This window comes from Carcharodon carcharias, chromosome 24, assembly GCF_017639515.1.
Source record: "Carcharodon carcharias isolate sCarCar2 chromosome 24, sCarCar2.pri, whole genome shotgun sequence".
In the NCBI taxonomy this organism is placed as follows: Eukaryota; Metazoa; Chordata; class Chondrichthyes; order Lamniformes; family Lamnidae; genus Carcharodon; species Carcharodon carcharias.
The window spans coordinates 19438851-19450387 of NC_054490.1; the positions used below are offsets into that span (position 1 = coordinate 19438851).

General features: G+C 54.1%; 1 protein-coding gene across 1 annotated transcript in view; it reads right to left on the reverse strand.

Moving 5' to 3' along the window:
- Positions 1-6678: 6678 nt before the first annotated feature.
- The window catches only part of vps37c (VPS37C subunit of ESCRT-I), a 38545-nt gene continuing 33686 nt past the window's right edge, over positions 6679-11537 (reverse strand). The window contains exon 5 of the mRNA XM_041173908.1: positions 6679-7191. Coding sequence (XP_041029842.1) covers positions 6679-7191 — 513 coding nt within the window. The remainder of the gene's footprint in view (positions 7192-11537) is intronic.

Below are 11537 nucleotides of genomic sequence, written 5' to 3' on the forward strand. Positions count from 1 at the left end.
GATCTCATTGAACGGAGGAGCAGACTGGATGGGCCGAATGGCCTACTTCTGCTTCCACGTCTCATGGCCTAAAGCTGAGTGAATTGCCACCGGTGGGACTAACAGAAGGAGGGGCCTGAGAAAAGCGAACAGGCAACGATCCCTCAGTGCCGGCAATGGAAGCATTGGTCTGGCATTTGATGTCCGGGTTTTTGGAGTGGGGTCTTGACCTGAAGCTCTGGGGTGCCAAAGGCCAGGCTGTTACTAATCGAACCGCCGCAGGTGAGGAGAGAAAAGTTGGGGGTCTTTCGAAGCGAGACGGGAATGCACACGGAATCTGTGCACGCTGATACTTTTGCCCTCTCTCACGGGCTATAAGACACCCGGTTGGGGGGGGGGAATGGGCCCCAGTTGGAGTATTGTCCAGCCTTGGACATCCCAATTCGGGAAGGCAGTGATGGCTTGGGCGAAGGGTCAGAGGGGCTTTATTGGAATGCTACCAGTGACAAGGGTCTTCAATTAGAATGCTGGGGCTGGACTGTTCTCCTTTCAGCAGAGAGATGAAGGGGTTTGAGTCGAGTTAGTCAAACTTATGTGGAGCCTTGATAGCACGAACATAGGGACAGGAGTAGGCCATTCAGCACATCAAGCCTGCTCCACCATTCGATTGGATCGTGGCTGATCAACTACCTCAATGCCACTTTCTTGCACTATCTCCATAGCCCTCGATGTCATTGGTCTCCAGAAATCGATCAATTTCTGTCTTGAACACGCTCAGTGATTGAGTTTCCACAGCCTTCTGGCTGTGCGTAGAGAATTTCAAAGATTCACCATCCTGTGTGTGAAGAAATTCCTCCCCATCTCAGTTTTAAATGGCCTGCCCCTTATTCTGAGGCTATGTCCTCTGGTTTGAGACTCACCAGCCAAGGTAAACATCCTGTCCACATCTACCCTATCACACCCTGAGAGGATTTTGTAAGTTTCAAAAAGGCCACCCATCGTACTTCAAAACTCTAGAGAATAGAGGCTCAGTTTCCTCAATCTCTCCTCATAGGACAATCCCGCCATCCCAGGGATTAACTGGGTGAACATCCATTGCATTCCCTCTATGGAAAGTGTATCCTTCCTTAGTTAGGGAGTCCAAAACGGTGCACAATACTCCGGGTGAGTTCTCACCGAGTTTCTATCTAACTGCAGCAAGACATCTTTACTCCTGTACTCAAATCCCCTTACGGTGAAGGCTAACACACTATCTGGCTTCCTAATTGCTTGCTGCACCGGTATGCTAACTTTTAGCGAATCGCAAACAAGGACAACCAGGTCCAGTCAGACAAGGAGAAACAGTTTCGACCACCAGGAGGGTTAGCAACAAAATGATACAGGTTTAAGATAAAAGCAAAACACTGCGGATGCTGGAAATCTGAAACAAAAACGAAAGTAGCTGGAAAAACTCAGCAGGTCCGACAGCATCTGCGGAGAGGAACACAGTTAACGTTTTGAGTCTGTGTGACTCTTCACCAGAACGGAGGATATATAGAAATAAGGTGAAATATAAGCTGGTTGAGGAGGGGTGGGACAGGTAGAGCTGGAGAGAGGGCCCATGATAGGTGGAGGCAAAGGAGAGATTGCCAAAGATGTCATAGACAAAAGGATAAAGGGGTGTTGACGGTGGTCATATCATCTAAGGAATAAGCTAATGGGGACATTAAGGGTAGAAAGCAGGACAAGCTAGTGGCAGATTGCTCTGTTGGGTGGGTGGTGGGGTGGGGGGAAAGGGATCAAAATAGGCTAAAAGGTGGAGATAAAACGCTCTGTTGAAGAGTCATACGGACTTGAAACGTTAACTGTGTTTCTCTCCGCAGATGCTGTCAGACCTGCTGAGTTTTTCCAGCTATTTTTGTTTTTGTTAAAAAATAACAAATAGGTGGGAAAAGAAAAATATACTGAAAACATAAATTGTTGGAAAAAGGTTGGGGGAGGTGGGGGTGGGGGGAGAGAATCGGAAAGGGGGTGGGGATAGAGGAGAGTGTTCATGGTGGCAAAAGAACCAGAGGGCAAGTTGATTTTTTTTTAATCCTCAAGCAAGTGGCTGCGATGTGGAATAAATTGCATTCGCCTCGAATGAAAGGGCGGTGGAAGCAGATTGAACAGTATAGTTCAAAAGGCAAACTGGGTGCTTGAAAAAGGGGATGGGGAGGGAGCAGAGTCAGGGCTATATGCAGAGCCTGTCAAGGCAAGTGGGGCTAAGGGGATAGCTCCTTCAAAGGGCTAGCCCAGGCAGGATGGGCTGAATGGACCCCTCTGCCTGAGTCCACGCGGCCTGACGTGGGATAGGTTAGGTGACATGCTCGCTCTGCAATGCACTTAAAAGTGGGGAAGTGGGAAGTGAATTGGGACTTTGTCTGAAAGTTTGATGATTCATTTGCCATTAAGCTGAACACACTCACGTAGCACATTCTGCGCCCCAGATGTAATGCAAGGAAAAAATAACATCAAAGAAATTGGAAAAAGTAACTCACTGAGGATGTGTACACAGGGATGAGGAGCAGACTGAATCATTCATATCCTGCCAATGTAACTATGACTGATTGGAAACTATGAGTACAATTCAATCCACATCCTTATGTGCTGTGGCGAGTTCCTTTATACACACACAAAGCTAGATTGAGGGAAGTATTTGTTTGTCAGGTATGTGGGCGGGAACTTCAACTAATCTGTGCTGCACCTACCCTGAGGCCATTTGATGGGGACAGCCTAAAAGGAGCTTCATTCTGTACCTTACCCCGTGCTGTACCTGTCCTGGGAGTGTTTGATGGGGACAGTGTAGAGGGAGCTTTACTCTGTATCTAACCCCGTGCTGTACCTGTCCTGGGTGTGTTTGATGGGGACAGTGTAGAGGGGACTTTACTCTGTATCTAACCCCGTGCTGTACTCGTCCCTGTGAATACTGGCCAACTGCAATAAACAAATCCCACTCCTTCCACATTAAAAAAAAATACTGACTTATCCAAAGTTAATTCAACAGAGGGACAGGTGCAGAGACAAACAAACAAACAAACAAACACAGGACAAACAAACAACCAGCGAAGCAAAAACTTTAATTTGGAACAGTGGCAAATATTTTAATTATTTTTTTTTACATTTTACTTTTAAATGCACATCTCTGGAATCATTCAAATCAGTTTGTAAATCATGTGCTTTGCGAGAGAAAGGCAGGAAAAATAATGAGATTAAAACAGACCCCTTTCTGTAATCGTCTGTGTCAATGGTCGATACATTCATTTCAAACAGCACCGCTCTGTGAACGCTGCACGTACAAAGCTTGAAAAGGCAATCAGTATCAGCCCCGCTGGAGCTTCGAGTAACTTCTGACGGCTGCAGTATCCCTCGCTTTGGGGTTCTTCATGTCCCACATTCCCCGCTCGGGACTGGGAGCCCAGCTCCGCCCTAGCACCCTTCCCAGGCAGTGGCACCCCCTTGCCCTGCTAACCGCGCCCGAGCGGCTTGCTGCCCCCCTGTGGCGGCCTCCTGCCCCCCGCCAGCAGGCCAGCGCCAGCCTCGGGCGAGCAGCTATTCCACTGCAGGAGGAAGCACCGCTAAACGGCATCATTGCGCTCAGGGTGCAAGCGCGTGGTTGGGGGTGCTGGGTGCAGGGGTTAGGGTCTGGAACCTGTGTCCGAAGGTCTTTAATGCGCACACTGACTGGGGTGAGGGGTCACTGAACACTGAGTCAGCTCCCATCACTGAGCTCAACTGCGGTTGGCGCTGCTTTGCAGTGGGGGGGTGGGTGTGCATTGGGCACAGGTGGGGAGACAAAGTCAAAACAGGCTGAAGATGGCAGCTCCTTAAAACAGGCACCAGTCCCCCAGAAGGCCGACGAGGCATCGCTGCAGTATCTGACTTGAAAGGGAGCAGTGCACACAGTCTGCTCCTGATCACTGTGCAGTGATCCCGAGGTTAGAAAAGCCAAGACAAATGGCCTCCTCCTATTCCTGTGTAACAGGCTCGAGGAGGGGGCTGAATGGGGCCTCCTCCTGATCCTGGGTGACAGCCATCTCCGTGTAACTGCACTGAGGGTGCAGAGGAAATTGGCAGTGGCCGACACGACCGGAGGTTGGGAATGATGGAGCACCAGCCCTGGCTGTATCCAAGGAGCCCGTTCCGCATGTGAACTGGGGTGCGTCAGCCATCTTGTGCGATCTCTTTGTGAGCAAACCAAACGTCACCCTAACCCTAACCCCCAACACCTCACGACTGCCCCACCCTGCACCCCCCCCCGATGCTGCCTCCACCCCAGTGTTACACAGATCTCTCTCTCTCTCTCTCACATCCCAATCCTGGACCCCAGCACGCTGAACTCGGTGGCTGAATCCATTCCACCTGGCCGGCAGGGGATCCCACTCGAAAACCCATCATCTGCCCCACCCCGAGACCGATCCTGCCGTCTGCACCACCACCACCACCACCACTGTGTCTCTCTCTCTCTCTCCTCCTGCTCTTTACTCCATCGCCCCTGGCACCCCCCTTGCATGGTTTGAGGGACTTCACGGCCCCTTTGGTAGCCAGCCTGGTGAGAACAGGAAAGGGGGAGGGAGAACGTGCATTGAGGTCTCTCCTGCTGTGGCCCGAGGTCATGGCCGAGAGCCTTGCAGCCCATGATTGGCTGATGTCGAAGGGCACTCGCCGCGGTCGTACGGGGGGGGGGGGGGGGGGGGGAGCCGCCAGTCACTGTGTCTGATGAGGTAAACGGTCAGCTCATCGGTATTTATACCCCAGCGCAAAGCTGGCTCAGGGACAAAACTTACCCCCAGTCTACCGGCAGGAACTGTCCTGCGGTCTCCGACCTGCTGTACGTCCACCCGAGGGGACGAGCGGGGTCTGAAAGGCAGCCCCCCCACACCACCTGACGGCGCGGTACTCCCTCAGGGCAAGCCTCCACCACCCCGCCAATGCCCCAACCCTCGACACGGCACACCCTTCACACTGCCCCGCTGACAGTGCAGCACTCCCTCAATGCTGCCACCCCACACGCAGTGCGGTGCTCCCTCAAAGCTGCCCCCCTCACACAGCGCACTGCTCCCTCAATGCTGCCCCCCCCCACACGCAGTGCGGTGCTCCCTCAATACTGCCCCCCTCACACAGCGCACTGCTCCCTCAATGCTGCCCCCCCCTCACACAGCGCACAGCTCCCTCAATGCTGCCCCCCTCACACACAGCGCACTGCTCCCTCAATGCTGCCCCCCTCACACAGCGCACTGCTCCCTCAATGCTGCCCCCCTCACACACAGCGCACTGCTCCCTCAATGCTGCCCCCCTCTCACACAGCGCACTGCTCCCTCAATGCTGCCCCCCTCACACAGCGCACTGCTCCCTCAGTGCTGCTCCCCTCACACAGCGCACTGCTCCCTCAATGCTGCCCCCCTCACACACAGCGCACTGCTCCCTCAATGCTGCCCCTCACACAGCGCACTGCTCCCTCAATGCTGCCCCTCACACAGCGCACTGCTCCCTCAGTGCTGCTCCCCTCACACAGCGCACTGCTCCCTCATTGCTGCCCCCCTCACACAGCGCACTGCTCCCTCAATGCTGCCCCCCTCACACAGCGCACTGCTCCCTCAATGCTGCCCCTCACACAGCGCACTGCTCCCTCAATACTGCCCCCCCTCACACAGCGCACTGCTCCCTCAATGCTGCCCCCCTCACACACAGCGCACTGCTCCCTCAATGCTGCCCCCCTCACATAGCGCACTGCTCCCTCAATGCTGCCCCCCTCACACACAGCGCACTGCTCCCTCAATGCTGCCCCCCTCACACACAGCGCACTGCTTCCTCAATGCTGCCCCCCTCACACACAGCGCACTGCTCCCTCAATGCTGCCCCCCCTCACACAGCGCACTGCTCCCTCAATGCCGCCCCCCCTCACACAGCGCACTGCTCCCTCAGTGCTGCCCCTCACACAGCGCACTGCTCCCTCAATGCTGCCCCCCCTCACACAGCGCACTGCTCCCTCAATGCTGCCCCCCCTCACATAGCGCACTGCTCCCTCAATGCTGCCCCCCTCACACACAGCGCACTGCTCCCTCAATGCTGCCCCCCTCACACACAGCGCACTGCTCCCTCAATGCTGCCCCCCCTCACACACAGCGCACTGTTCCCTCAATGCTGCCCCCCTCACATAGCGCACTGCTCCCTCAATGCTGCCCCCCTCACACAGCACACTGCTCCCTCAATGCTGCCCCCCTCACACACAGCACGGCACTCCCTCAATGCTGCCCCTCAGACAGCGCGCCGCTCCCTTTAGTACTGGCACCGGACAAGTGCCCACCTGAAATCCCGAGGCTCAAGGCTCTCATGCTGCGACCGGGACCCGTAACTTCCTGACTCCGAGGGAGATCGTGCAGCCAACGGAACCAGGGCCCTATCAGGGGGCAGCCAGCGGGAGGGAAGGAACCTTTCTGCAGGGGACAAGAAGGAACAGAAGGAAAAGAACACTAGGGCTCCACTCTGGCAGAGGGCAGGGTCCCGCGCTGGTCAAGCGTGAGTATAGGCCCGCAGGGCATCCTCGTGCAGCCCAGGGATACAACAGCCAAAATAAATACTATAATATGTATAATATTTACACATGCGCGCGCGCGCACACACACACACTCCAAGGCAGCCACTGGCAGCAGCATAGGCGACTCTCACTCCCAGCGCCTCCTACTGCGAGTAAGGCTGGGGCATATGGTAACCAGGCTGCGGCTGTCTGTACCCAGGCCTGGGCGGGAGAGGGGGAGGGCCGGAGGGGCCATAGCCGTAGGCGGGCATGGGGTAAGCCGGGTAAGCCGGCTGGGCAACTGGGAAGTGCCCCTGCACGGGGTAAAGGGGGTACTGGGGCTGGCCGGGCTGGGGGTAGAAGCGCGGGGGGGCGGCGGCGGGGTAAGGGGGCATCACCTGCTGGGGGAGGCCCGCCATGCCCGGGTTGGGGTCGTAGGGCAGGGGCTGGGGGCGGGTGGCGGGGGACCGCGGGACAGGGGGCGGGGGCCGGAGGGGCAAGCTGGGGCTGGGCTTGGGCTCCTCGGGGGGCGCCGGCGCGGCGAGGGGCCGGCTCAGGATCTCCTGCAGCTTCTCCACCCGGACGCGGCGGAGGTGGGCCAGCTTGCGATGCTGGCTGTACCGCTCGAGGAACTCCTCCAGGGCAAGCCGGCCTTCCAGAAGCTTCTCCGCCAGCTCCTGCCACACAAAACAGAAATCAACGTTGAAAACTTCCAGCGCCTGTACGCCGCGGTGGGCATGCCCTACGTCAGCATCAGAATGGGAATTATCTATGTAAACATGTCACGCCGTGACGGCATTGATAATTGGAATTACCTATGTAAACGCATCAGTCTGTCAAGATGTTTATCATGTAAATGTCACACTTTGCTGTCGTGTCATATAGTCATAAAGGTCTACAGCACAGAAAAAGGCCCTTCGGCCCTTCGAGCCTGCGCCGGTCAAGCAAGTACCTAACTATTCTCATCCCACCTTCCAGCACCAGGCCCATACCCTTGTCTGCCACGGCATCGCAAGTGCACATCCAAATACTTCTTAAATGTTATGAGGGTTCCTGCCTCTACCACCCTTTCCAGGCAGTGAGTTCCAGATTCTCACCACCCTCTCGGTGAAAAAATTCTTCCTCACATCCCCTCTAAACCTCCTGCCCCTCACCTTAAATCTCTGCCCCCATGTTATTGATCCCTCCACCAAGGGGAAAAGCTCCTTCCTGTCTACCTTATCTGTTCCCCTCATAATTTTATACACCTCAATCCTGTCCCCCCGCCTCAACCACCTCTGCTCCAAAGAAAATAACCCCAGCCTATCCAATCTCTCCTCATAACTAAAACTCTCCAGCCCAGGCAACATCCTGGTAAATCTCCTCTGCACTCTGGTGCAATCACATCCTTCCTATGATGTGGATTCCAGAACTGCACGCAATACTCTAGCTGTGGCCTAACCAGCGTTTAATACAGTTCCAGCATAACCTCCCTGCTCTTGTATTCTATGCCTTGGCTAATGTAGGCAAGTGTCCCATATGCCTTCTCAACCACCTTACCTACCTGTCCATGTCAATAAGACATGAAAAGAAATCAAAACGACATGCATCAAAACTTTATTTCTTTAAAATTTTTAAATGAACTTTTGCTGAACCAAAACGATAGCTGCCATCAGTCACATGACTCAAGGTCAGGCCATCTGTTCTGAAAGCTTCCAACAGGAGTTACCCGAACAAAGGAGCTCCCCCTCCTCATCCTTGTGGAACCTCACACCCCATTGTAAGGAATCACTGCTAGGATCACGGAACCAGAGGACTCGCAGAGATCGAAACGTGTTATCCCTCCAGCGATGTTAACAGGCCCAGGGCTGTTCAGGTCCATTTCAAAGGGGGAGCCATTGAGGGGGCAATGGGGACAAACCATTTGCAACGAGCGGAGTCCCAGGGCCTTCCTAGGCGTTGGCTTCCCGAAACTAGATCCTCCAAATGGACGGTGTTCAGAGGCTAACGACTGGACCATTCTAAGCCATGAAACAAAGGCCAGTCCCAGACACCAGATAAGCATCCCTTTTGAAATCATGACTCGACTGACCATTTTGAAATCTCCATATCCAATTGAAAACTGAGAAACAATCAATCAATCAGTCTGGTGATGACTTCCAATCAGCAAAGAACAAAAAAACAAAGCACGAGGGCCACCATCTCTCAACTCCTCCAAGCCTGTTCTAGTTCAAAAGCATCCTCATTCGCTTACAAGGGTTTCTGTGCTGCTGTCTCCAACCAGGAACTCTGGCTGGAACCAGGGCTGGATACTAGACAGTCTGACAACAACAATCTGCATTGATGCGGCACCTTTAATGCGGAAAAACGACCAAAGGCGCTTCACAGGAGCAATTATCACAGGTTGGCCCTGAACCACGCGGTCAGATATCAGGGAAGGTGACAAAAAGCTTGGTCAAAGAGGTAATGTTTTAAGGCAGATTCGTAAAGGAGGAAAGCGAGAGACTGGAGGAGAGGAGAATGGGGGAAATTCCAGACCCAAGGGCTGCAGCAGCTGAAGGCACAGCCACCAATGGTGGGGGGGGTTGTTTAAAATCAGGAGCGGAACGCACTAGAATTGGAGGAATATGCAGACCTACTAGAGCTGGAAGGCAGCATGATGTTAGAGAACAATTGAGGGTTGGGGGGAGTTGTAGGGGCTAGAGGAGATTAAAGAAATAGAGAGGGTTGTAGAGGACAGAGGAGGTTACAGAGATAGGGAGGGTTGTAGGGGCTGGAGGAGGTTACAGAGATAGGGAGGGTTGTAGGGGCTGGAGGAGATTACAGAGATAGGGAGGTTTGTAGGGGCTGGAGGGGTTACAGAGATAGGGAGGGTTGTAGGGACTGGAGGTGGTTATAGAAATAGGGAGGGTTGTAGGGGCTGAAGGAGGTTATAGAGATAGGGAGCAGTGTAGGGGCTGGTGGAGGTTACAGAGATAGGGAGGTTTGTAGGGGCTGGAGGGATTTACAGAGATAGGGAGGGTTGTAGGGGCAGGAGGGTTTACAGAGATAGGGAGGGTTGTAGGGACTGGAGGAGGTTATAGAAATAGGGAGGGTTGTAGGGGCTGAAGGAGGTTATAGAGATAGGGAGCAGTGTAGGGGCTGGTGGAGGTTAGAGATAGGGAGGTCTGTAGGGGCTGGAGGGGTTTACAGAGATAGGGAGGGTTGTAGGGGCTGGAGGAGGTTACAGAGATAGGGAAGGTTGTAGGGACTAGAGGAGGTTATAGAGATAGGGAGGGTTGTAGGGGCTGGAGGTTACAGAGATAGGGAAGGTTGCAGGGATTAGAGGATGTGAAAGAGAGAGGGAGGGTTGTAGGGGCTGGAGGGGGTTACAGAGATAGGGAGGGTTGTAGGGGCTGGAGGGGGTTAAAGAAATAAGGAGGGTTGTAGGGGCTAGAGGAGGTTATAGAGATAGGGAGGGTTGTAGGGGCTGGAGGAGTTTACAGAGATAGGGAGGGTTGTAGGGGCTGGAGGAGTTTACAGAGATAGGGAGGTTTGCTGGAGCTGGAGGGGTTACAGAGATAGGGAGGGTTGTAGGGGCTGGAGGGGGGGTTACAGAGATAGGGAGGGATCGAGGGCATGAAGCAATTTGAAAACAAGGAAGAGAAGTTTAGCAATCAATGCATTTCTGGACCTTGAGCCAATGTAGGACAGTGAGCGAGAGGTGGTGGCAAGGGGCGATAGGGACCCGGCTCTAGTTACGGCGCGATGAAGCGGAGTTTGCCATGAGCTCGAGTTCACAGAGGCTGGAAGATGGGCGACCAGCCGGAAGAGTATCGGAATGGTCAAGTCTGGGCAAAACTTTGCTGGGGATCCGATCGGGAAATGAGGGATCTGTACTCTGCTCGTGTCTCCAGCTATTCCAGTTCTGACACTGCATTGGCTGTGAATAAACCCTTAAAATGGGGAGCTGCTAAACTGCGGCTATTCAAACTGGTATATCGGTGCTGCAAACGTAAGAGGCCACTGCTGCATTGGGAGGGTTCCACATGCGCTTTCAGAAGGAAAGAATACAGAGCAAGTTGAAAAAGGGAGGTCTCAGTGATCTCGAGCACAGGCAGGGCAGGGCAGACAGAAACCACAAAGCCTACGGTTAAACACTGGCGATCCAAGCTCGTGCTCAGATACCAGGCAGGGTAACTCAGAGAGTGACAGCGCTAAGCGATCTCTGCCCGTCCTCCCTTCATCAGCTAACTTCAGCCGCTCTCCCGGTCGAGCCCTGAAACCCTTGCTCGAGGCTGGGAAACTCAGAACGTGGGCAGTGAATTTCAGTTAAATGCCAAATGCGAACATCAAGGAGGTTTCTGACAAAGAGGTGAACGCTCCCTTCACTCACCCAAACTGCCAGCAATCCAAAGAGCTGTCCAATTCTTTCCGCTCCCTGCTCGCTCTCTCTCTCTCTCTCTCTCTCTCTCTCTCTCTTTCCCCCATAGCCCTGCAAACCATCTCCCTCTCCAGATCCAATTTGGGCAGCTCTGATTTCCACCGCTCCATCGTTGGCTTGTGCGGCCCGTGACCCTAAAGCTCTGGGTCTCCCACCCCCGCCTTGAACCTCTCTGTCCCCGGCTTCCCTCTTTCCTATAAGGCGGGTCCTGAAAGCCCACCTCACTGACCCAAGCTTCTGGCTACCTGCCACCAATATCTCTGTTGGGCTTAATTACCAGGGGAGTGGAGCACAAGGGTAGAGAGGTCTTGCTACAGTCGCACGGGGTTTTGGGCGAGACCACGTCTGGATTTCCCGCGTGCAATTGTGGCCTCCACATTTAAGAAAGGATATATTGCACCGGAGGCGGTACAGTGATGGTTCACTGTAGCTTGGTCCCTGGGATGAGGGGTCTTCCGATGACAAGAGGCTGAGATAATTGGGTTTGGTCGCTCTGGAGTCCAGAAGAATGAGAGGCGATCTCACTGAAACCGGCAAAATTCTGAAGGGGCTTGATAGGGGCAGACGCTGAGGGATTGTTTGCACTGGTTGGGGAATGTAAAACGCCAGGGGGTAGGGGGG